Here is a 27,014-nt window from a genome sequence, read left to right on the forward strand (position 1 = left end):
TATATTAAGATCATTGGATCATCTGAGCCTGAAAGTCTTTGTTTTTGGAGTGGACACTAGTATGCCCCAAGATGGGACAAGAAGCAAAGAAGCAGACCAACCATCCTGAGTGGATGGGGTAGAGGCTCTCTCTTGAAGTACTGAGGTTCTGGGGAGAGGATGGGTTTGCGTGACATGGTGCTAATACAAACCATTCTCTTCAGGTCTGTGCTCCTTTTAACATGCTCTCAACTTGTTTATAGAGGATAATATGTTGCTTATTTCCCAGGATATTGTGCTTAGCTCTGGTAATTATAGAGGTTAAGAAGAAATACAAGATAGGGGGCTTGATGTTACATTTTACCAAGACTTCTAGCCATGAAATATAGCAAACTAGCATGTCTTGGGTAATTAATTAGCCATGCAACTTTGAGCAAATTACAAGTTACTTTATTTTCTATGTCTCAGTTGTCTCACCTGTAGAACAGGAATAATTTTAGTACTTTATAATATACTGAGAATCAAATGTTATCAGGTTTCAAGCTTTTTCAATAGAGGGGGGCAAATAGTGAAGTTATATTAGCTATAATGATGATGATGGGGAATAATGGCTGTTCCCCTGAGCCAGGCCTTAGACTTTCTTTTATGTGACCTAAAAACAATTGGTTTAGGTAACTTTTCAACCCACTTTTTATCCAAGGCAACTGAGTTACAGACAGATTAACTAACTTGCCCCCAAAGATACAACTAGTAAGCTTCAGAACAAATGGAGATTCAAATCTAGGTCGGCTGTACACCAAGGTGCCCATGAGTTCCCACATCTCTGCTTTCCAGTGAGCACCTCTTTACCGCAGTCCTCTAAAAGCATTCACTGTATTCCTAGAACAGTTCTAAAAGCTTCCACTGTATTCCTATAGCAGCTTGCTTGAGTTTTTCTGGTAAATTTCTCCACATCCTGACTTTTTTTCTTTTCAGTAAACTTTCCCTTGCTAATCCCTCCTTCAGTGTAACCTTGTTAGTTTTGAGGACACACCCCTGGCTAGGCCTGGGCTCACAGGGCCGCCTCTTCCCACCCCTTCCCTCTGCTGTGGTTTAAAGTGTCACTAGATGCCTCTGGTTCACTCCCTTTGCTTTAAGCCCTTACAAGGGCAGGAGGAACCAAGGCTGGGCCCAGTGAAGGGGCCTTGGGGGGAGCACTGACCCTCCCTCCCCACACAACCCCTTCAGCACTGGGACTGTTGACACAAAAGAAAACCAGTTGGGAAAATGAAGATTTTCTGGTAAGACCTTGACCTTGGAAAGAGTGGTGGGGAGACTGGGTTGGAGCCCTCAGAACCAAGGGTCTGTGTTTCTGCAGTGGTGATAGGATGAGAGGAGGTGAGAGAAGATAGGAGAAGGGAGAGGAGAATAAGAGAGAGACCCAGACAGAGACACAGATGGAGAAAGACAGGCAGACGGATGAGTGAGACAAGAGAACAAGCATAAGAGACAGGAGACAGAGAAAGGAGAAAGAGAGAGCTATCTTTAAAAGAAGAAGGAGAAATACTAAGATAAAAGAAAACATAGACGAGGAAATAGATGTAGAAATGGTGAAATAGGTGGATATAGAGAAAGTGAGATAAAGCAAACAGCAGTTTCATGATTGTTTTAGTGCAGGAGCTGGAAATGTGAGAATTCATTAAAATCTCTCAAGATTTCAAAGTCAAGTGGAAAAAATATATAGTGAGATTTGATCACTTACATTAACCGTGTTTACCAGATATCAAAATATTTAAGTAGTCCCCATCTGGAGGGATTCTTATTTGAGTCATTGTCTTTTCTCCTCTTTAGGAAAATTCCAGTTTTCTTCTTTGTATGCAGTTTCCTGGGATCTTGGGCATCTGCTGCTGTCAAGCGTCGCCCAAGTAAGGGCCACTGTTTCTGGATTTTGAAATATCACTTGTTCCCAGAAAGGATCAGGCAGGGCTGTGGCTGAGTGAGGACTGAGTGAAGCGTCCATGGTTCTCCACAGCCTCACTCTTCCATCCTGCTTTAGCAAGGGGATTGCTCTGTGGCTGGTTTTATGTGGTCAGTGTTGGGTATAGAAGAGAAGTCCTGGCTGTGATCACAACTGGCAGGGAAGCCCAAGCTGGGTACTCCAGTGCCTTGCACAGTGCCTACTTGGTTCACATGGTGATTGGTAAGGTTGGGTGGGTGGACCAACAGATGGATGAATGGATGGATGAGTGACCTGGGGTCAGTGGAGGTGTAAAAACTATTTTAATATACTGGGATGGCTGAACCAAAATGTGTAGCTGGAAAATGCTTTTTCTGAAGTCTAGGAAGTCTCTGTTGTCAGGTCTGTCTCAGCAGGGTGCTGGGGTTGGACAGTTACAAGAAGCCTTCTTAAAAATCTTTCTCCCTGCAACTTTCCACCTGTGTAAGGAGCACCCAATTTAATTCTAGGATTTCTCATTGAATTAAGGGTTTAATCATTTGTATGATTCTTTTATTTTTTTCATTACTTTTCCCCATTCTAGGATGCAGGCAAGAGTCTAGTTGGGACCCTTTTTTGATCTCTTGGAATGAGTTTGTAAAATTAAAAGCACCCTATATATTTTATTTTGGACTAACGAAATCCAAGTCTCCCTGCAAACTCCTCTATTTAACAAAGATTCCTAAGAACCCCACTCTCCAGAAGTCCCATTAACTGGCTCAAGACTGGCTCTGGATCCTCTTAGGAATCCTAAAAGTTGTGGTGTTTAAGGAATATTTTCTAGTCCAAGCCACCAGAAGTTTCCCAAACAGGCGTCTGACACCGTGCCATTCAGAACATGGCACAGCTCTGGTTCCAAAAGGAACAAATTCCCAACTTCTCCCAAAGGAACATTTCCCAGTACAAATTATTAAAACCTTCCACCTTGTTTCTCTTCCAGGATGAGTTGAAGATAAATTAATTATAATCATAGAGTCATAGAGTTAAAGTTAAATATACTATAAGCAAGCTATTTGGCATATTGTCCTCCTTTAAATAGTTGTTCAGCTCTTGTTGTTATTGATATATCTTCATGGTTCTTGTGGGGGTTAGGGTAGGATGACATGATACTCTTTTGCAGGGTTCCCTGTTAATTCAAATTCCAATGGTGGAAATGAACTCTGTCCAAAGGTCAGGATTGGCCAAGATGATTTACCAGGCAAGTAGCCTTATATCATATTGAAAATGCATGTTTTCTATAAACTTACCTGATATAATCTATTATTTGGGAAGGTTGTGGAAAGGAATATAACCAATCTCATTTTAGACTTTTTATTCTGTGTTCCCTTTCTGTAGGCTTTGACTTGATTTCTCAGTTCCAGGTAGATAAAGCAGCATCTAGAAGAGCTATTCAGAGGGTAGTGGGATCAACTGCATTGCAAGTGGCTTACAAATTGGGAAATAATATAGACTTCAGGATTCCAACAAGGTATACACAAATATTTTATCTAATTATCTGTCAAATGCATTTTAAAAAATGAAAAGCTATGCAATGTTAGAAAATCTCATGCTCAATGCTTCTTAGATCACCAATTTATTTGAAGATGAAGAAATTTATTTACCAGTCTTCAGGGTTCAGTGTCTAAATACGTGAATACTCCTCATGTTTTCAGTATGTAATTTACTTTTCATTCCAAGAAGCAAAAAATCACTGAAACCATTATACATTGATTCAGGACATGTTCTTATTACTTTGCTCACTGTTTTTGTGTAATTTGTCTGGTTTTGGCTGAAAGGACCCTCTGTGAAAAGTGCCAGAGGTTAAGCATAAATTTAACTAGGAACCGTGGAGTGGTTAGAAGACTCACAATGGTGCTGTTCAAACGTCCTAGTGCTGAAATTGAACCACACTTCTACTGCTTGGCTCCTGGCAGGAATCAAACAAAAGCAAAACTAGAATAATGATCACCGAAGCAATGCTAGTGATAATAATTTAAAAATCCTCCACTTTGTTTACCTTCCTCTCTAGAACTATGTTTTTTTTATCCTTTAAATTATTTATAACTGTGGTGCTTTAGTGTATGTAAGTGTTGAGTCAAGCCATTGTTATGAATGAGCTTCAGGATTTTCAGTTTTATATCATTTAAATACCATAAATGTAATTATCATGATTATTGTATGTTTTAATGCACTGCAAAAAAACTGAATTAAGTTTCCTTTGATAGATGAATAAGAAAATTAGGGCTTTGATAAAAATTAAGTTGTAAAAGTAAATAATGATTATTTAGAACAGTAAAAGAGTAATCTAAATGTGGGGTACCTGGTGGCTTAGTGGGTTAAAGCCTCTGCCTTCAGCTCAGGTGATGATCTCAGGGTCCTGGGATAGAGCCCCGTGTCAGGCTCTCTGCTCAGCGGGGAGCCTGCTTCCCCCTCCTCTCTCTCTGCCTACTTGTGATCTCTCTCTGTCAAATAAATAAATAAAATCTTTTTAAAAAGCTCTAAATGTTTATATATAATCATGAGAATTTGGTCAAGTTAGAATATTTTGATATATACCAGACTGCAGATAGAAATTCATATTTTGAATATAAAAACTACATTTTTTCTAAATATGAACTATATTTTATAAAATGACAATAGTGCACTGCATAAGCTCTTTTTCTAAATTTACTAATTAACATTAAATCTCATCCTCATCACAACCCTGAAGTAGAGACATTATTATCCATATTTTATGAAAGCGGAAACTGAGGCCAGAAAATTTAAGTTACTTACATGAGGTCCCAGGGTTGGGAGGTGCTAGAAAGATGGAAATTCAGGCAGAATGGTACTTCAACCAGTACTTAATACTGACCCTGGAAAATTATTCACACTCAGAAAGATTACAGACATGATAACAGCTACTGACTTTTAAAAATTTTTTGCTTGTACTTTCTTTTCATGCACTGTGTTCTTCTTCTTCTTTTTTTTAAAGTAGGCTCCATGCCCAGTGTCTAGCCCTGGATGTGTTCTTAAATAAGCTTTAAAAAAATTAATTTTTTTCTTTCTTTAATAAAATAAACATGATGCAAGACCCCCTAATGCTGACCTAATTCCCTTTTCTATAATTTGAGGTACAATCTGGACTGTCATTTACTCTAAGTTCAGGTACTGACCAACTTGAGGTCACATCAACCTGTACCTCCTGTTCATCTTTGCTGTTGCTTTTCTCTAAGTGCCTAGAGTTGTCACTAAATATTGTTCACAAAATATAACCAATGTCCTATATTCCCTATTTCCTTGACTCCCTGACCCTCAAAGACTAAAAATCTCTGTTTTACTGACAAAGCTTATTATAAGATGAAAAAAGAATTAGGGAGGAAGTAGAAAAAATAATTAGGAAAAAGAAATAAAAAGAGGAGGCGAGAGCCAGAGCGTTGAAATAAATGGAGTCATAAATAGGTAATAAAGTGTATTTTTGGGCAAGTACTTACACTATCTCTGTTTCAGTCCCTTCAGCATAAATCAAGAATGATAACTGTGTTGTAGATTTGCCACGAAGAGCAAATGTTAGTAAGTTGGAGAGCGTTTGGATAGAGCCTAGCACACAGTGGTATTAGTTAAGTATTCATTCAATTAGTAGAGAGTACTAGAAGGAGACGGTGTGTGTGCAGATGGGAGCCTTTTCTCCTTAGTGGGTTCTTTCTTTTCAAGCGGCCCTCCCAGTCCTACTGATTCAAAAACTGGGTAGCAAGAAAAGCAGGGACCGGAATTGCTCTCAGACCATGCAGGGAGTAGTCTCAGTTTAAAGGAAATTTCTATTCTGGAGAATATAAGTTCTGAGGGAATGAAAAAAAAAAAAAACCTTAACAGGATTTTCATGGGAGGGAAATGAGAGTATGGCGTATAAGGCTGATGTGATAGAGCCAGAATTTACCCTCCTATGTTCAATTTTTTGAAAGATTCTGAGACATATTTTTTTTACTGCGTTTTGTTCTTTATTTAGATATAATAATATCATATTCTCAATTCAGATTTACAAGCATTCTGTATTTGTTTACCTTAACAAATGTAATTCTTGGTTCTTTTTTGGGTTAAGGTCAAAACAAATGTTTCAAGGTCTAGTCTCCTTATCTTTTATTCAAACACTTAGAGTTCCTCTTTTAAGGTACTCTGTGCAGATTGTAACATAATGAAATAAATCATTTATAGATCCAGCTTCTTTTACATTATGTATGCTGTCAAGTTTACTTATCGATGTGCATAGCATCTTTGCAAGAACAGAATCTCAGGTGTTCAAAAAAGACAATGCTACTGACTGCTATGTAAATTAGACTTGTGAGGACTTCTAAAAGGTCTTAAGTGTGTATAGATACAGATACATTTTGTGAATTTGTACACTAAAAGGAATTTTCTTTTTTTTTTAAATTTATTTGACAGAGAGAGATCACAAGTAGGCAGAGAGGCAGGCAGAGAGAGAGAGAGAGGGAAGCAGGCAGGGAATGTGATGTGGGGCTCGATCCCAGGACCCTGAGATCATGACCTGAGTCGAAGGCAGAGGCTTAACCCACTGAGCCACCCAGGTGCCCCCTTTTCTTATACTGACAAATTATATTACCTAGTTTAAAAGACTAACATGATAATCTTGACTATACTTATATATACATATACAAACAAACATATATATATTATCTTCATGCACATGAAGAAAGAGAACAGATGGATGCCTTTGATTTAACAATATGTCTATAAATGAACTGTTCTTCTAGTAACCTCAGTCACCAGCTCATTTAAAAAAAAAAGTTTTTGGCATTACAGAACCAAGTCAGAGATAAATGGGGACATCCTATTCTATCCTACCTTCAATATATACCTGCTTATTTAGCAGGAAAGATGAGATGAAGTATAAATTGGGAGAGATTCCTCAGTCAACCTCAAAATCTCTTTGCAAAAGAGTCACTTAGACAAGTTACTGTGACTAGTGGAATCCAAGCAAAATAGATTTGTTTTATCTAGGGACTGATGAAATTCTACAGCCTTGCTCAGTGCATCTGTAAGCAAATACATAAGTTTACAAAAAACCTAAAAAAAGTATACTTTAAGGAAGAGAACAAAACATTAAGATTCATCTTTCTTCTGTGAAGGGCTCACCCTCAAGAATAACTATATTTGGGGGCGCCTGGGTGGCTCAGTTGGTTAAGCGACTGCCTTCAGCTCAGGTCAGGATCCTGGAGTCCCGGGATCGAGTCCCACATCAGGCTCCCAGCTCCACGGGGAGTCTGCTTCTCCCTCTGACCTTCTCCTCGCTCATGCTCTCTCTCACTGTCTCTCTCTCTCAAATAAAATAAATAAAATATTAAAAAAAAAGAATAACTATATTTGGACAACAAAGAAGAATAAATTCCTGAAGCATCTGGTTAAAGCCAGATCACTAAATGAGGAGAATATTAAAATAACACATTCATAATTTAAATGGTTATTTGTCAAATTTCACCATTGAATAAAATTTTTAAAACTCATCTCCTAGCTCCAAGTTAATTGAGGTCAATTAAGTGAAATGTATGAACTTCTATAAGGTTTTATAATTATAAAGTAGGCAATATATTATATTGTCAACAGTGAACCTTAGCTTCTTCTCTAGAGGTTAGTCTGGCATATGCATATTCTGAAAATCTTAAAGCCAAAGGAAATATTTCAAAATCTATATTAAAAGTAAATATAATATCAAATGTAGACATCTTTTTTCTCGGGAAATAGTTCTTGCACACATTTTTTTCTTCTTTAGCTCCAAACTGAATTTTTTAAATGTGTTAAAATCTCCTGTATACTTAAAAAAATATTTATTTATTTGAGAGACAGTGAAAGAAATCAGGAGTGGGGGTGAGGGCAGAGGGAGAGGGAGAAGCACACCCCACTGAGCAAGGGATCCAGTGTGGGGCTTGATCCCAGGACCCTGAGATCACGACCTGAGCCAGAGGCAGATGCTTAACTGACTGAGCCACCCAGGCACCCCAAAACCTCCTGTATATTTGACAAATACTTAATGAATTAAAAACTTTGCAATAAGTATAATACATATCACCAGTGATCATTTAAGAATGTGTAGTAAGAAAGGAATTCACCCAATATTATAAATAAAAACAAAGTCGTTTGAGACATAAAGTTAACAGAAGTACTTGGATGCTCAAAGGGTGTTCAGATAAAAAGCTTCATATTTTTGTTATTTTTATAAAATCAGCAAAGCAATGAAATTTGTTGACATAGTTGACCCATTTTACTGAAGGTGTACAAAAGTACTTGCAGTAAGTTATATGTTTATTTATGATATTGTGAGGGATGATTAAGTTTTATAGTTAAAGTCAAAGTAAAGATAGAAAATCTTAGTAAGTTGAATAATTTCACTTGTTAGTAAACATTCTTGGAACTGAATAATTTTTTGGTTTAGAAATTCTTGATCCCCAACCATGTATTTTATTGCAACTGGCAGTGACACATACGCCAATATAATAAATTTATGTAATCCATTTTGTAACAAATCAAATCACCATCTACTTAGATATTTCTTCTTGCCTTTCTCTTTTTTCCTTTCACAAGATGGGGCTCTTTAACAGGAATCTGACCTGAAGGAAGGTTATTCAGGACTTTGAGTCCTGGTCCATAACTATTTTCAGAAATGTCAAATATTATTATTTACCAAACAAAATTAACGGCATCTAACATGCTCAGTGTGAAGGAGGTTCTCAGGTTTATAGTGACTGAATCTCAAAAGGCATACGTGGGTCTAGAATATAATTGTGGAGGGAACCACCCAAGCAACTGTGGAAATAACAAACACTCCTAACAATGTACTATATTAAAATTAAAAAATTTAAAAGCTGCTTTAATTAAATGGCTTTATTAACTAGTAGAGCTGGTTTGGATTCCAAATGATCTCTTCTTTAATTTGTGGAAGAAATGCTGCCAAGAGCCTTGCAAGAATATGATTTTGGCTGAGATGGAATTGCTGAACAGGAGCTCTTTAGGTAGCATAAATAGTAATATTATTGGGGTTATGTGGCATTGGGAACCCTCCTTAGCTGTGAGGAAGGTTTTTTTTTTTTTTTAAAGTGTATTTTGGGATGGAGCATTAACATACATGAATGATTGAACTTCTCTGAAGGTTTTTATGGACAGTCATGAAAGAACAAACAGTGCATGGTTTTTTTTTTTTTTTTTTTTTTAACACTGTAGCCTTTCTGTAGGTCTAGAATCTAAGAAAGCATAAGGGAATATGGTAATATGCATGGGTACAAAAAACAAGACTTTTATTTACTGTTTTAAAATTTTACTCAGGCAGTTATATCCCAGTGGTCTGCCTGAAGAATACTCCTTTTTAACTACTTTTCGGATGACTGGAAGCACACTTGAAAAGAACTGGAGCATTTGGCAGATTCAGGATTCCTCAGGGAAGGAGCAAGTTGGCGTGAAGATTAATGGCCAAACAAAATCTGTTGCATTTTCATACAAGGGACTGGATGGAAGTCTCCAAACTGCAACCTTTTCAAATCTGCCTTCCTTGTTTGATTCCCAGTGGCATAAGATCATGATCGGTGTAGAAAGGAGTAGTGCTACTCTTTTTGTTGATTGCAACAGGATTCAATCCTTACCTATAAAGCCAAGAGGCCAAATCGATGTTGATGGCTTCGCTGTGCTGGGAAAACTTGCAGATAATCCTCAAGTTTCTGTTCCGGTAAGTATAAAACCATACATGACGGTTGATTAAAACAAAACTGGATTGCTTAAAAACTAATACTTCAGGTTATCTTTGATAATCATCTGAGTGTCTTAAGCAATGAATAGTTATTCATTTTCAAAATTCATTCAAGCACTTACTCAAAAAGCATTCAGTGCCTGTTTTGAGCACACAGCATGTATCAGATGAAATGGGAAATCAGAGAAAGTCGAATAAATGGCTCCTGGTCTTGAGGAATTTCAAGTCTACTTGGAAAATGGTACATGTTGACCTGGACCTCCCAGAATCCTTCAGAGGCAATGTAAAAGAAGATAATACTGGTGTGGTACACACTGTGTATAAATAACTAATGAGAATATTCAAAGTAAGGTTAAGACAAATGGTGGATTCAGTAAGTCAGGAGTCTGTGCTTCTTGAAGGCAATGAACCTTGAAACAGAAGGATCTGCACTAGCTGAGGGAAAGGGGATTAAATGAAACGGAAGTGGAGAATAAGTGGGCCCAATCCAAGGTCTGGAGACCAGTTGGTTTGGATGATATGCCTATGTGAAAATGTGTGTGTACGCGTGTGTGTGTGCATGTGTGTGCGTGTGCGTGTGTGTGTGTGTGTGATGAAGGGAAGAAAGGTAGCAGATTCTAACTGCAGGTCATGAGAGAGAAGGTTAGGAAGCCATATGATGTCTGATTAACAAGAATGAAAAGCATATAGATGGTACAATACATAGTTAGAAGTAGGTCTTGCATGACATATTATAAAAGTAAACAATTTTAGAACTCTGTTCAGGATTTTGCTGTAGAATTCCATGGATATAAATGTTAGGAATTATGTAATAACTGAAGAGTTGTACCAACTAATACCGTATAGTTCTACCATTTGAATTGTTTAGCTTTCATTGAATACTTTAAAAGGATATTTTATAATGTTATTACAGGATTTAAAAACATATCTTATATGATAAGTATTATTTGGGAGGAAATTACAGAATTTAGAGTTCAATAAACTATGGATGCCAACATATTCTCTCTCTCTCCCATATAAAACTGTTACATTCTAGTCACAAAACACATATCATGGCATGTAGCAGGGGTGATACAATGATTTTGAATTGTTTCTGTATACTTCTCCAAAGGAAAAAGGTTATCAGGCACTCAGTAATGGAATTGTTCAAGTAACTTATTTTCAAGGGAAGAACTGTGATTAGTGTGAAGGGTAGTGTGAAACTTCTATATTCTGTGATGGACAGGAAGCAATTTGTAACTGCCACATTACTGCTCTGGCTTGTAGACACTTGAGAAACTATTTCTTCAACTAATGAGTTATCACACTTCAAGTGTCTGGGTTAAAAAGCCAATGGGACCACTATTATGCCATCTTGAAATTTCATGCAGTAAGATTGTTGCAATGGCATGGGATAGGTTTGCAGACAACACCAAATTTCTGCAGTATCCGTGTCATTTCTGGACCATGGGTAAGGGCAGGGAGACCTTAAGGCACCTCTGTAGTACAATGAACATCAATCAGGTATGTGCAGAATTGATTTGTTGATTCATTGGTCTTGAAAGACACTTCCTTTTTTTTTTTTTAAAGATTTTATTTATTTGACAGAGAGAGAGATCACAAGCAGAGAGAGAGAGAGAGAGAGAGAGAGGAGGAGGAAGCAGGCTCCCTGCCTAGCAGAGAGCCTGATGTGGGACTCGATCCCAGAACCCTGAGATCAGGACCTGAGTTGAAGGCAGAGGCTTAACCCACTGAGCCAACCAGGCAGCCCCAAGACACTTCCTTTTTTTGCAGTTTCAAGTTTTTATTTCAATTCCGGTAGTTAACGTACAGTGTCGTATTAGTTTCAGGTGCAGAATTTACTGATTCATCCCTTCCATGCCAACACCTGGAGTTCATCACAACCAGTGCCCTCCTTAATCCCCATCGCCCATTTAACACATCCCTTGTGAAACACTTCAAATCACTATCATTCTGGATGTGAGAACGTTATTAAACTCTTTGATTGCCAGAGTGGTAAAGTCTCAATATTACTCCAATATATTATAATCTAGCCGATAATGCTTTAGCTGATTGTAGGTTTTTTGCCAAGTCTAGTTTCATATCAGAGTGGAGAGCAGTTAGGACCAGTTATCCTCCATTTTATTCTGCCATGTGCAGCCATGCAACAAAGAACCTGGTAGCTGATATTATATTTTGCCTCTGGTCCACCAAGGAGCTTTTCAAAGTCAGTACACTATAGCCAATGTTAAAAGTAATTGAAGCAGGCATGAACATTTTTTTTCCCTTTATACTGAGTTTTCACTCTCCCACAAGGAAAGACAAAAGAGACTTGAACCTAAAGCTTCATTAAAGTTTCATATTTGATATATAGTGGTGGGTAGTAATAATAACTAAAACAGGTGAAAGTTATAGGCCAAAAAAATCCTATTTACGTCCAAGGACTGAAGTGACAATGTCAAACTCAAACTTGTCACCAAAATGTATTCCTCAATTTTTACCCTATATTAGACAAAGAAATAGAACATTCTATGTAGGAAAACCCATTTATGCTATTTAAGCATCTTAATACCCTTAACATGCCAATTTAAAGTTTCAAAAATGTTTTCATTCCCATTAACTTATTTTATCCTTGCAACAATTTTTTAAGATAGCAAGCACAGATTATCTCCATTTCTCCATTGAAGATGTACCTTCAAGAGGGCTTCCTGGTTTGTAAGAAGCCATGTTATGCATGAAATTTTTAATCTACCTATTTTCTGCTGTGCAAACTCATTTCCCTTTGAGAAAAGTAAAAATATGTATCACCACATATTCTTTTTGAAGCATTTCCTCACTTACATTTTGGAAAGCATTTGTGATTTGTGTAGACTTTTCAGAATTTACTTTGCAGGACAAACAAAATAAATGCTCTTTTTTTTTTTAAGAAGGAAGATTATACACTATAAAACATGTTCTCACACATAACCTACTTGGTTATGAATTTAGTAGACTTTCATCATGTGGCTATATATTAGGTATACAAAGTTAAGTAATTCACAGATCTTGTCTTCTTCAGTTCAGTCTCTTGAGAGTAAGGGGTTGAGATAAGTAAACAATGACAATATGACATGATAAGGGTTATGGTAGTGAATGGAAGCACATGGAAGAAGGTCCCCAACCTGATCAGGCCAGGGAGGCATGAGAGTGGAGGTCAATCATGTTTACTGTAGAAGATGATGTTTGGAGAAACCCTGGGGCTGAATGAGCATTATTCAGGAGAAGATAGTGTCCAGTGTTGTAGGAAGAGAGGCTCTCATTAGGGCATTCCTACATATATAAATTCTTTCCTTTTCAAGTTTTGTTAGTCTTTCCACACTGCTCCTTACTTTTCTAGACTAGAATAGTCAAATACTCATACAAGTTCTCAAAGTCCAAGTTCAAGTGCCATGAGTTGACCCTAAACCCTTGTTTTTATTCTTGTTTTATGTTTTTGACTTCTCACCAGTTTGGCTGAAATCTGAAGTTGTTAGCAATTACTGAAGCTCACCAGTGACCACAAATTCCTTAGAAAACTTAAGAGAGTGATGAATAACAGTATCAATATATTTTGGGAGGTAGAAGTATACTTATACAGCACCCTTCTCTCCATCTGGAGACAGCAAATAGTCCATATTAATGCGTGAGAAATTTTATATTGGAGTAAACTGTGCCACTAACATAAAAACAATAAGGAAGAGTATATTTTTCAATTTTTCTCCATGAAATTGGATTCATTCTAATCTTTGACATTCTAGATTAATTGAATACTTTTCTTGGGATTAACACTGGCTTTTCTTTAGCAAATAAATCAAAAGCAAACATCCCTTCTAAAGGTATTAACAAATGTCAAAAGGTAGCCCTAGGAACTACATAATAAAAAATGCAATTGAAAACAACATTTGATGGAGCACTAATGCTGAAAGACTCATTTATATTGTACTTGTTTGTGATTTTCTCATATCTATCCTATCTTGTGTACCTTTCCCTTTTCTAAATTGGAGAAGGAAACCAATTTCAAGAGGTTTTTCATAAAGCTTGCAGTATAGCTGCTCACATGATCTACAACTCAAACACCTTCTCATCATTCATGGTTATTTAGTGGGTTCAGAGCATTTTATATTTTTTCCCAATGTACTGCTGTAATACATTGTTAGTTTGATTTTCAAGCAATAAGTCCCATATTTCCTATTCTCCTTTGTGCCCATATTTTAGGATGGTGCCATTTATCCCACTGCAAAGCTCAGGTTTCTGGCAGCATACCATAAAAACATGTTATTTTATGACAGGTTCTTTATTGTTTGTTGTCAGCATGATTGCCTAGGAGAGTTATTTGGTACAGCTCTATTAGAAAACAAAGTTAGCCTTTCTCCTTTTTCAGGGATGTACACTAGGGGTTTGGGCTTAAAGCAGGATACACATTTATGTGGCTTTACAAATACATGATTTTTCAAAACCTTTTTCTTTTTTACCTATGCTTATTCAAAATAAACCAATGTGGAAAATAATCAGAAGATAGAGTATCTTTAAAAGTGTATTTCAAGAGTGCCACTCTTCGTTGTTAAATTCAGAGAAAATGCGAGAGCAGATAGAACTGTCAAAACTAGTGATAGAGAAGCTATCTGTCCTTTTTTCTATTCCATAGAATTAAATCACACTAATCTCCACAGACAGAAAGAGTGTAAGTTTCATAAATGATAACATGGGAGAATCAACTATGAGGTTGTAGTTAATATTCTTTTCGGTATTTAAGAAATATTGTAGAAAAGTTATTTTTCAGTGATTTAAGAAATGCATACTCTCTGCTATGCATAATAGCTAAACTATTAGGTTTGCTTATTAAGTTGTTTTTTGACAAATACACCTTTTACAAACACTCTTTCACATGTAAGTATGAAATACAAAATATAAAAGAAATAGTTATGTATACATAACTGCAGGAAATTCTCTTTATAACACTTTGGTGTGATTTGATGGAATATTTTTGAATACTGACTGTGAAGACAATTTTTTGGAAATAAAATCTAGTCGGCTGCATTGTAAACCATATTAACAATATCAGCTGGATTTTCCACTAGGTGGCAATGAAATGACAAGCACACAGGAAAAAAATCTGTTAACATAGGAAGGGCCATAATCAGAGGAAGGGATTATGGATAACTAGAATATAAACAAAATGAGGGTCAAACTTGCTTTTAATGGAAAATTGAAAACACTAAAATTTTTTATTGGCCTCAGCTGTGCCCATACTGTTGCAATAAAAAAAAGTCAGTGATATTAGTTTTTCTATTTCTATTAAAGTGTATATGGGCTAAAATCATAAAGAAATCTTTGTTATGTAGACTGGATAGTTGTAAGTCAGGAGATTAATATTTTTCCTCCTCTTTGTGTTAATCTCTGTGTGTTTGGTTTCTTTGGTTACAATGTGGTATCAAGGGAATCATGGACTCTTAAAGCTAGAGGAAACTTTGATTGTTATCTACTTTAAACCTCTAAGTTTACATGTGAAGAAATTGAAACCCAGAGAGGGGAAGGTCAAAAGTCAACACTATCAATTGATAAATACTATCAATTTGTAGTTCACTATATTTTATTGCATTTTTATATATTCATTAATTAACATTTGATAACTATTTATTAAACATCTGTTACGTTATAGGCAGAAATTAAAGCTCCAGTGGAGTTTATGTTCATTCTGGGGAGAGGACGTGGACGCAAATGGATAAATGAGTAAATGTATATAGTATGCCTGGTGTTCATGAATACTGTGGAGAAAAATGAAGCAGGAAACTGGATGCCTGGAGAGAAGGCTTCACTGAGAAAAGAACATTTTAACAGAAACCTGAAGGGGCTGTGGGTATTAGTATGTTGTTCTCTGAGGGAGGAGGGTTCTAGAAAGAGAGAATATGGAGTGAAAAGGGACTGATGTTGGTACTGTCTGCTATGTTTGAGGAGTGCATGGAGACCTGGAGTGAGACTGAGAGAAGTAGCCAATGAGCCTGGAGAGGTAACATGATGAAGTGAGGGTAGGGAAATTGTGTTAGCACTTTGGCTTTCATGCTGTGTGAGATGGGGAACTATTTGATGGGTTTGGACAGACAAGTAATATGTTTTCATTTTTTGGAAAATATCTCCTTGGCTCCTGTTTTGGCAGTTTAATGTAGGAGGAGAGAAGGACAGAACACTTAGGGGCACAATAAAAGGAGACCTTTAGAGACTACTGTAATAACTCCGGCAGGGGCTGGTCTTGGTTTGGAAGGGGGCAGTAGTAATGGAGATGGTACAAGGTGGTCAGATCCTGACCCATTTTGAGGATAAAGTAAACAGATCTGAAGTGTAAGAGAAAACAAAATCAAGAGTGGCACCAATATTTTTAGACTGATTAACCAGAATTATATAGTTACCATTTACTGAGATGGGAAAGATGATGGGAAGAGCAGGTATTACTAAGACTATCAAGCGTTGGTTTGGAATATCCAAGTTTGGCCAGGATTTTTTTTTTTATTCGAACAATCTTTTATTATCACAGTAACAAGGTTTTGCAGCTTGAAGAAAGTTCCAGACAAGATAATATAAAAAGAAACATGAATCCGTGTTAAAATTTTGCCAAATCTGTCTCCATTTTGATGGGCTTATTCATAAGATTATAAAAATGAGCTTATGGTTCCTTTAGAATCAAATGTTACAGTAATGCAAACCTAGAATTCAGCTTTCTCTCTGTAAAAATGATGTTTACTTGGAGGACTTCTCTTAGTAAAAGAGAAGTAAGTTGCTAGAACTAAGTTGCCAAGAACTAAGTTGTTCTTAGTAAAATGTTGTGAAAGTTCACTCTTTTTAAAAAAAATTTTTTAATTTTTTTATAAACTTATAATGTATTATTAGCCCCAGGGGTACAGGTCTGTGAATTGCCAGATTTACACATTTCACAGCACTCGCCATAGCACATACCCTCCCCAATGTCCATAACCCCACCACCCTCTCCCTCCCCTCCTCCCCCCGGCCCCCCTCAGTTTGTTTCGTGACATTAAGAGTCTGACATTAAGAGTCTCTTACGGTTTGTCTCCCTCCCGATCCCAGCTTGTTTCATTTATTCTTTTCTTACCCTGCCACCCCCCTGTTGCATCTCCACTTCCTCATATCAGGAAGATCATATGATAGTTGTCTTTCTCTGATTGACTTTTTTCGCTAAGCATAATACACTCTAGTTCCATCCACGTCGCAAATGGCAAGATTTCATTTCTTTTGATGGCTGCATAGTATTCCATCGTATATATATACACCACTTCTTCTTTATCCATTCATCTGTTGATGGACATCTAGGTTCTTTTCATAGTTTGGCTATTGTGGACATTGCTGCTATAAACTTTTGGGTGCACGTTCAGCCAGGATTTTGATCACCCTTAAGACACCTAAGAGAAGATGCTGAGAAGCAGTTAGATATGTTCTTCTGTGTTCAACAGGCAGGCCCAGCTGGGAACAGAACTCTAGGAGTTGTCAACATATATGTGGTATTTAAAGCCATGAAGTGAGAGGAATCACTGAGAGATGAACGCAGTCGAGAAATTCTAGAACTGAACTGTGAAACAACCAACATTTAAAGGTTGCTGAGATGAGGGAGATTCGGCCAAAGAGACCAGAAAGCGTAGCCTGTGATATCGGAGAGAATCAGGAGATTTTGGTGCCCTGAAAGTCAGGGGAAATAGAATTTTAAGGAGGATAGAATGGTCAACTCACTCAAATGTTGTGGACAGTTCAAATTAGATGAGGGCTGAGATCTGATACTGGATTCAGAAACCCAAGAGAGTGGTTTTGAGAAAAGACCTGTTGGAGTATTGGGAATGATTTGGAAAGGTTTTGGGATGGCAGCTGAAGGGGGATGTGGCATGAGAGGATGATTTTTTTTTTTTTTTAATGGGCACATAGCTGAGGGTGCCTCACCATGGCTCAAGGTGTAACATTCCCTTATGCTCTACTAAAGTAGCCTCTTTCTGACTTCAAGGATCAGGCATTTATTGCCACATGAATCCCCTTGAAGTGCCCTTCTAACCTGGGCCACCTTTCCCCATCCGCATCCCTGGTGCAGAAACATCTCTGATGATGGTCCAGTAACTAGCTATCCAACGCTACTCAAATTCCTTAGCTTAGAATTCAACAGACAGAAATGTCTAGTGTCTGCTGTTTGCCACAGAAAATCAGATCCCTTCTGTACACATCACTTCCTCCTCTTGTGCTGTGTTTCTGTTACCTCTTCTCTTTAGAATTCTACCTTTACCCTCCCTGTCTCTGCTTATGGGCATCTCAACTGCTCTGCAGGGCCTCTCTCACATGCTACAGGTTAGAAGATCCTCTTGCTGATGATCTTAGCCACGTCGTACATCAACTTCGGTACTATACACCGTCAAAAGCAGTTTTTGGCCTAGATGCTGCCCTACGTACTAAACATTTTTGTGTCTTCCATAGTTTCTAGTTCAAAGCGCATGAGTGTGTTATGTAAAGATACACTGGATAAAAAGATGAACAAAGTACTACATGCTAGGTCTGCTAACTCTAAGTCCGCTGCTCTTTCCTTTCACTGTTCTGCCTCTGCCCTAGGTATGGTTCAGAAGACTGTCACCTGCTCATAGTTAATGACAATTCTTAGCACTATGTCTGGAACGGCAGGGCCCAGTCTACAGAGGGTCAGGGAAATTTCTGATTTCAGGGCAGCTCAGGGCCTCCTGTTTGGCAACTAGGAAGCCTCACTTGGAGGAGGTCCCTCATGATGGTAGAAACCGACACTTTGGCATAAACTGAAAAGAAAAATGAGATCTCAAAGTTCAAGTATTTCTTTAAATCTTTGTTGCCACTGAGTAGACAAAACCTTAATGAAACATTTCTCCTGTTTAAAAAAAAAAACTTATCTTTGAAGAGCTAGTTTTTAGGTATTTTATACTTGTAAAATTTAAACATAATTTGGTATGCAAAAAAATCAAGTCTTGTGCTATTCTCATTAATACTGAACCAAGTTCTACAGGTTGCCATTAGAATTCTCTCAGGAGGAAAAGATAGTTGTCTGCCATTAGTTTTGCTTAATTTTTATGAAAAGCTTAAATACCTTATTAATTTTTCTCAACAACCTAGAAAAATAAGTAGAAATCACTAGTGCTATTAGAAGAGTAGAGAGTTGGTGCCAAAATTCCTTGTTCCAATGTGTTGTCTGCTGGACACTACTCTGGCTTAGGGGATAGAATTATACCTTAATGTTCTGTAGAAAAGAATTGGGTAGTGCCAAATCTGGATGACATCAGGCATCTTACACTCACACAAGTCAGTTCTTCCTGAGACAATGGTGATGTATTTCATGTTGAGAAGAATGAATTGTGCCAGGGCATTCTGTTTAACTGATTAAAAAAAAAACAACTTTCTTATTTCTCTATGTATTTTTCTCAAGTCTTACAAACTGTAAACTCATTAGGGGGAGGAGAATATCTTTGGTTTCCCTAGAATATTTCCCTAGCGCATGGTTTATATCAGGACTTCAAAAATGTTAACTGAAGGACTAAATTAAAATATTCGTCACATATATTTTGTCAGTGGGTATTCAAAGGGAACAGTGATTCCAGGTATGAAGATGAGAAACGTGTGGAAATCAGCATTTTAGATGTGTAATGAAAGTGACTTTCAGTAAGGAACTCTGCCAATCCTCCTTCAAAATAATTAACATGCAAATTGGAATTCATATTGCATGCCAAAAAATGTTGTTGTATAGATGATTATTAGTGCGTAGGTGGTGTTTATGTGATGCACAGATGTGTGCAGAAACCTTTGATCTATGTGGCACTCTGAACAACCCAGCCTGTATTCACAGATGAATTACATTTCACTCCCCCATTATCCTGTGCCACAATTGCATCTTGCATATTTAAACAGGTGTACCCATTTACCCAGAGAGAATTACATTTTTCTGAAAACAGCTTAATGAATTACTTTGGATTTACAATAAGTAACTTTAATGAAATATCTAAACAAAGGATATAGGTTTCCTGGTTAGCCATACAATTAAAGTTTCTCAAGATGATTAGGCTATGAATTTTTTTGAGAATCAAAATATCAAAATATACAATGCATGCCTAGTGTGAATTTCCAATTCACAAAGGACTTAGTGGATAAAATATATGAATGGTCTTTCTTATTTTGAGAGTTGGGGGGGAGATACCTTCTCTTATTCCAGTAATATTTTTATCTAATCATTGAAGAACAAGAATTATAGTCCTCTTTCTTATTTGATATTTTATTATACATATACACAGGTATATGTATCTGCCTATAGAATGAGTTGTCAGTTTTTAAAGAAGTATTAGAAATTTGCTTTTGGATATATATGCATAATACTCATGCAAGCAGGGAGAGGTCTAGCTTCTTAGGGAAGTTCCTTAGTCTTGTTTTGAAGTTTTCTAGCAGATGTTGGATGTAAGCTTACAAAGTTTTAATTTCTAGATCATTCTTCTTTTCTATTCATCTTTAATACAAATGTTCAATCACCAAATTCCTTGGTTACTGGCTTAGAAAATGATGGTTCTTTTTGGAGATGGATTATTCTTAGGGGAGGCTAAGTAGAGGAGTAGAGAAAGCCCTTCTTTTATAATTAGGCCCATTTGGAATACTAGCTCTGTCTTTTACTAGCTGTGTGATCTGTGGCAAGTGATTTCACCTCTTTGCCCCACTTTACTCATGTGTGGACAGCTTCAAAGTGTTGTCTGAGGCACAGCTAGATATTTAGTAGTCATGAAGGAGAAGGCTGTCCCATTCTTTCTTTTATCTTTTTATTAAAATTTCCACTTCAGTTAAGAACAAAACTAAAATAAAATCCTTCCCAAGCAAATGAGACTACTCTAATAAAGATAAAGTATTTGACAAAGTGATGTGCTTAACTCTAAGATAATTGTGTGGCTTGAAAAGCAGTTCTTTTGTAGGATGTCAGTATACTATTGTTAAATAATTCATACCACGGATACACAATTTTCATACAATTTATAGAGAACTGTCCATCTTAAAATATATCTTGGTTTAGCTGTTCACTTTCTTTTCATCCCACTCACCTCATTTTTCCAGATATCCATGTTTTCTGGAGAAGAGCCATGGTAGGGTTGAGAGCAACCAGGACAGTTAGAATCATCTAAGAAGAGATACAAATGCAGGAATCTGACAGCCTAGTGTCTCATTTTCAGCCCTTTATAAAATGAAAAACTTCCCTTGTTTGACTTCCCTTCATTATGCGTAGAAGGGAAGGACTTCTTCCTTCATCCTCTCCAAATCTGATCTTTCCTTCAGTAACCTCAATTCTGGATGTTTCCATAAAAATGGAAAAAAATGTATCTAACTTAATGCTAGATCCAGCAGATCTAGAGATCTTTTGGCAGGTGGGATGAAGTGTAAATCACTACTGGATGAAAGAAAACACATAATGTTTTAGATTTGGGACCTTGATACTTAATCAGACATTTGCGTAATGCCACAAGAATCAACTGACCAAGAAATACAGATCTGATTTGAGATGACTAGCAAGGAATTTCCTCAATTTAAGAAGATGGGCCAGAATGGAGGTGCTGGGTAGTGTATATCTTTTTTTTTTTTTTTTTTAAACCTTGTCACCTGAAGTCTTCAGCTTCAGACCTGGTCAGTCTTGCGTTGTAACGTTTCTCTCCTGTTCCCTTCTTTCTTTCTGAACACCTGTTAAAATGTAAGAACTTGTCAGGGCACATTTGGATTTCAAGTGTCTGAAAACCTTATATTTCTTCAACCAATGAATGAGATAACACCAAATTTAAATGTTTTCTATTCTCTTGTTTTTTCCCCTGAGTTCTAGATTTCCCTCTCATTCCCTCCATTTCTAGCCCTTCCTGTTTCCATTTTAAGCTGTGAATACTCCATGGAGAAATTTCTAGTAGGACTGGATTTTCTTTCCTCTCCTTTCCTCCTAGGTGCCACCTCTTTGGCTGTCTCTGTCTCTAATCTTCTCCCATGTAAACTCTTAGTGAATATGTTCTCTGTGAAGTTCAGTAGGCCTGGGTTCCAATGTAGACCCTCACACTGGTTTGTGACTTGGCCAGTTCCTTGTTCTCACAGGGCCTCATTTTAATAGAATCTACATCTTGAGGATGTGGAAGGACAGAAATGGAAAGTCGGTGCCAGGGGTCTATTCCTGCCAAGGGCTGTGCTGGAACACTATAGAGCTAGACCTCTACATTTGATCATCACAGAAACCTGGGAAGGGCTTCCAGCCCACTTCCATTGTTAAATCTGTATTCAAGGAACAAGAGTACGGGTCCTCTGAAGTCAACCAATTCAAACTGGTCTCTGGTCACTTAACAACTGGACCACACTTACAAACTTATCTCTTGCTTAAATGACCTGCTTCTGTCCTCCAAAAGAATCTGAATAGACTGTCTGCTGTCTTTCCCCAGTTTGAACTTCAGTGGATGCTGATCCATTGTGACCCACTACGCCCCAGGAGAGAAACTTGCCATGAGCTGCCAGTCCGAATAACTGTGAGTCCGCTGACCACCTGCAAAGGACACTTCCACCTAGCCTACTTCCCACCAGCTCCATAAACTCCCCACCTCCTCACTCTTCTAGAGTTCAGGCTTTACTGTAGGAACCAGATAGATATGAAGGAAGCACAGGTGCCACCACAGCCTGGCAAGTAGAAATCACCTCTGGGTGTCTGGTCCCACCTTGGGTGGCTCCTCACTGCTCCTCCCCCAAACATCTCCCGGAGAACCCTGGCTGTCCATTTGCCGCCCACAGTGGACAGCGAGAGACTGCACTTGGGTGGAGAGGCAGAGGTGCACGTTCAGACCTTGCCTGTGTGGCGGCGGGGAAAGGGTTAAGAGGGACTGTTGTCATTCTATCCGTCCTCCAGCCCGCTAGCTCTCCTCCAATCCCCAGGACCCTCTCCAGGGCCATTCATAAACAGGAGGAACATACGCCTCCTGGCTGGGCACCTTTGCAAAGACTAACTACTCCCGGGGGCACTTTTTGCGGGGGAGAAGAGCCTCTTTATGTGACGGGTCCGGAAGCCTAGCGGGGCAGCAGGAGGCAGAGCCCGTCCAGGGGATTAGCAGAGGGTGGCAGGCATGGCCTGGACGGCGCGGGATCGAGGGGCCCTAGGGCTGCGACTGCTGCTGTCTGGGCTCTGCTTGTGCATGGCTCAAGTAAGTTGTGCGCGAGTGAGGGGGGTGGGGAGAGCCTTATCACTTTCTCCCTGTCTTTTCTTCTCCAGCCCAGCGAGACCACCGACCAGGTAAGCGGAGGGCGAGAAGTGCTTGCATTTTTCCAATGCACCCAGGGAAAAGTGGAGGAACAGCCATTGCGGGAGCTGTGGGGAAGGCGCAGAGCCTTCCGTGGGCTCTGCAGCGGTGTCCTCCCTCCAGCCCTGGGCACCTGCAGCGAGTACCGTCGGAGTCGGGGACCCTAGATGACCCTTAGTTCGGGAAAGGCATCTCCTTCCCCACCTGGGCCCCCAAACTGCAGACTGAGGTTCTGAAGGCCCCTAGTGACTGGGGACCCGCCACTAAATTTGGTTGGTTTACCGGGTTGCTTAACTCCGCCACTCCTGGTTGCATTCAAGAGCAGGCCTTTCTGGAGAAGGCGGGAATTCAGACTAGCGGCGCTGAAGCTGCCTGTCAGCTCCACCAGCCTACGGTGGCAGCATTAAACCGCCAGCCCCCGCTAGCTGTGCCCGCCGCTCTGGGATTGGAACCCGGCGGCCTTGGCTGGCATCAGTCAAAATTTCAGCAATTTCCCGAAGGCTCCAGCTTCTCCTCCCTCCCGCGCGGGAGAGGACCAGGCGGGGGCGGGTGAGCCCAGTGGCGGTTTGAGGTTTCACTTACAAAGACCCCATTGTAACCTGTCCGGTCATTGGAGTTTACAAAAACAAAGTTTCCTTGATGAAAGGAGCTCCCCCAACTTTTTCTTTCTTTTTTTAAATTAGAAGAGAGAGAGAGAGAGAAAAAAAAATCTCACATTCCCTAAGCCACATGCTCACACTATTTTCAGTCGCCAGTATTCCCTCTAGCACCATCAAAGCTTAGCTGTTTGCAAGCGATAAAAGCGGTAATACCCTAGGGTCAGTCTGAAATTTGGTGTAGTTTTAGAACGAGGTGCAAAGACCTTATGCAAGAGTGTCAATGCAGGTAAATCGAAATGAGGCCAGGCCCTCCCTGGGTTTCAAAGCTCTTTTGCTCCAACCCTCCCCAGTTTTCCTCCAGTATTTCTCCCTGATTTCTACTGGATGTAGAAAGATTTACAAAATGATCCTGTAATCGATCTGGGTTGGAGCTGTTCCATTTTAGCCAAAACACCCTCAATTGCTGATCAAACCGTGATGGTGAATGGCCACCATTTTCATTACTAAGTCCCTAAAAAAAAAAAAAAAAAAGAGGCGTCAGGTCTTCCCTTCTTCAAGACCCCCCTTTTGGTTTAATGGTCTCTCTAGGGTTGAGTCCGTGTGACCCCAGCGCCCACCTTAGGGCCTAGATTCTGCTCTAAACACACTAGTGAGCGGCGCCTGGGTGGCTCAGTGGGTTAAGCCTCTGCTTTCAGCTCAGGTCATGATCCCAGGGCCCTGGAATCGAGCCCCCGCATCGGGCTCTCTGCTCAGCAGGGAGCCTGCTTTCCTTCCTCTCTCTGCCTGCCTCTCTATCTACTTGTGTTCTCAGTCTGTCAAATAAATTAAAACAACAACAACACACTAGTGAATCTCATTCAGAATATGGCGGAATCAAAGAAACCTGGGGTGGTTTGGGAGTTCCATACTCGTTCCCGGATTTCAAGACTGTTGTCCTCCAAAGGGAAGTGTCCTTACCGGGTGGAGGTGGGGGCCTCAGGACATCGCGCCAGTTTCTCGTTGTTGCCCAACGTGCTCCACTAACCCGTGTGTGCTGTTTTTGTCAGAGAGGTCCCCCGGGCCAGCAGGGTCCCCCCGGGCCCCCGGGTCCCCCTGGAGTTCCAGGCATCGATGGCATCGACGTAAGTTTCTATCCGCAGTCCTCTGTTCCTCTAGTCCCGCCTTTCCCCACCCTTTCTCCATCGGAATGGGTTTTTTGATGGGGCCAGACACCCGCCGTCCAGAGGCAGGCTGGGGCATGGGTGAGAGCTGGGTTGGATCCTCTCTAGAAGCCTGGGCACTCCCGGAGGGATGAGGTAGACACGTCCAGTTGTCTCCGCTGGTCAAGAATCTCCGCCATTTAGCTTTACCCTGTCCCTGTCCCTGTCCCCGAGGTGTGTGGTGAACACGCGTGGGAGTCTCCCAGCTGGGTCCTCAGCGCCCCCCACTCACGGACTACTCTTCCCTTTTCTGCTACCCCTGCAGGGTGACCGAGGTCCAAAGGGTCCCCCGGGCCCCCCGGTAAGTTGATCAGCGCATTCGCTCTTCGTTTCTTTCCTTTGAACGTGGTTTGCAGCCACGTGAGTCCCAAGAGTCTGAACTTTGGATCTTTCTCTCTCCCGGCCTCACCCCCTCCCTGCTCAGGGTCCTCCTGGAGAACCCGGCAAGCCAGGAGCTCCTGGCAGGCCAGGCACGCCCGGTGCAGACGTGAGTAGGCGCAGGCGCGCGCACTGGGAAGCCGGCGCGGGGGTGGGCGAGAGGGTGGGGTGGGGGAGGGGGCGGGGGCAGGAGAGACGTGGTCCTACGCTGAAGGCCTGCAGGCTGCGGGAATCCACCTCGAAACAGGGCTATGGCCCTGAACTGGGCCTTGTACTCTCCGCGTGCCGTGGAGGCGGCAGTTTCTGCAAAGGGTCCTGTGAGGGTGGACATAGCTCGCGCCCCGCTGGGGAGAGCACCCAGCGCTGGCCTTCCCTGCTCTCAGAAAACCCTCCTGGGTTCCCGGGGCCTGCCCCTAACCCTCCATTCCTTGCTCACTGCCTGAACTCTCAGCCGCACTTCCTGGCACAGGGGGTGCTTGGAGGAAGAGGAATCTTGAGGGGCTCCACTGGGGCTTCTGTGTGGTGCTTTTGCAACATGCTCAACATACTACAATTTTTCTTTACCTTTCACCCCCAGGTTATAAAGACAATGCCTGATTTTGCTTTATAAAATAATTCCCCCATTTAAACAGAAATTTTGGATAAACAAATGAAAGTGCTTAAGTATCTTTAGAAGTACAAGTAGTTTTTGTCTTGGTCTATAGTTGCAGAATCGGAGGAAGACCTCTGTGTATGTGCCAGTCTTTTAGGCATTTCCTACAACAGAAAGTTAACTATACTAAGCAAGAAGTTAACTATACTAATGTACGTTTGTGTAGAACTTTTTTCCTCAAGTTCAGTCACAAACATTATTTCCTTTAACCTTACAATAACCTGGAAGGCAAGTTTGTTTAATATTATTCTCCACAGATAAGAACACTGAATAATTTTGAGGACAAGTAGTTTCCTCAGGGACCCAGAGTTATTTAGTGGCTAAGATAGCGAAAGAAACTAGATTTCTTCCGGGTGCCTGAAGGCTCCCCAGGGTGCCTTAAAGGCTCCCTTTAACCCACTGTGGCTCAGTGGGTTAAAGCCTCTGCCTTTGGCTCAGGTCATGATCTTGGATTGAGCCCCGCATCAGCCTCTCTGCTCTGCGGAGAACCTGCTTCCTCCTCTCTCTCTGTCTGCCTCTCTGCCTACTTGTGATCTCAAGTCTGTCAAGTAAATAAGTAAAATCTTAAAAAATAAAATACAAAACCTAGATTTCTTCATTTTTACACTCACTCTCTTTCCAGATAGTTTTGTCTCATGCAGATACAAACGAGTATCTTAAATACGTGAATAATCAGAGGAAATAAGAGAGGAAAAGAGTGATAGCGAATTTTTAGTATCTGAATTCCCGACCAAGAAAAATGATATGGGTAATTCAATGGATCATAAAAATAATATATAATTGATATTTTGTAATTATTGGTAAATATTGGTACGGTTCCACCAGATTCTGACATGGAGCCACAGGGGGCTTACAAAATTCTGACTTACTGTACCTTTGGCTCATTTGACATTTTAAACAAATCTTTTACCTTAAATTGAGACTAGACATTGAGAATAGTGAAAAATGAGTAACTGCATCAGAGTTTGCTTTGTTTGTCCCTGACCATAGGGGAGCTAGGTAAGCAGGAGAGCGCCAATGGTCTGTTCTGGTTAGGGGAGCTGGCGTGTAATGGTGGGACCTTAAACCTCCAACCTCTTTGTCTTCTGCTCTTTGGTTTATTGCAAAGCTATACTTTTTGGTAATGTTAACAAATGGTTAATCAGATGATGTTTGGAAGACTATGGAAGGAACATGATTTAAAGGGTAATTATCTTAAGTGAAGTAGATTTTTTGACAGAAAATGTAAGAGATTCATG

The 27,014-nt window shown here is 39.8% G+C and overlaps 1 protein-coding gene across 2 annotated transcripts in view; it reads left to right on the plus strand.

The window, feature by feature from the left end:
* The window catches only part of COL9A1 (collagen type IX alpha 1 chain), a 92,664-nt gene that overhangs the window by 4,240 nt on the left and 61,410 nt on the right, over positions 1 to 27,014 (plus strand). Inside the window, exons 2-10 of one of the 2 annotated variants that reach the window (XM_047733703.1) lie at positions 1,810 to 1,883; positions 3,075 to 3,152; positions 3,290 to 3,422; positions 9,245 to 9,641; positions 22,103 to 22,186; positions 22,921 to 22,941; positions 24,594 to 24,668; positions 25,012 to 25,047; positions 25,171 to 25,233. In XM_047733703.1, coding sequence (XP_047589659.1) covers positions 1,810 to 1,883; positions 3,075 to 3,152; positions 3,290 to 3,422; positions 9,245 to 9,641; positions 22,103 to 22,186; positions 22,921 to 22,941; positions 24,594 to 24,668; positions 25,012 to 25,047; positions 25,171 to 25,233 — 961 coding nt within the window. Of the gene's footprint in view, positions 1 to 1,809; positions 1,884 to 3,074; positions 3,153 to 3,289; positions 3,423 to 9,244; positions 9,642 to 22,102; positions 22,187 to 22,628; positions 22,853 to 22,920; positions 22,942 to 24,593; positions 24,669 to 25,011; positions 25,048 to 25,170; positions 25,234 to 27,014 lie in introns of those variants that run through there. The other variant, XM_047733704.1, reaches the window with a different exon arrangement.

Source organism: Lutra lutra, chromosome 6, assembly GCF_902655055.1.
Source record: "Lutra lutra chromosome 6, mLutLut1.2, whole genome shotgun sequence".
Classification (NCBI taxonomy): Eukaryota; Metazoa; Chordata; class Mammalia; order Carnivora; family Mustelidae; genus Lutra; species Lutra lutra.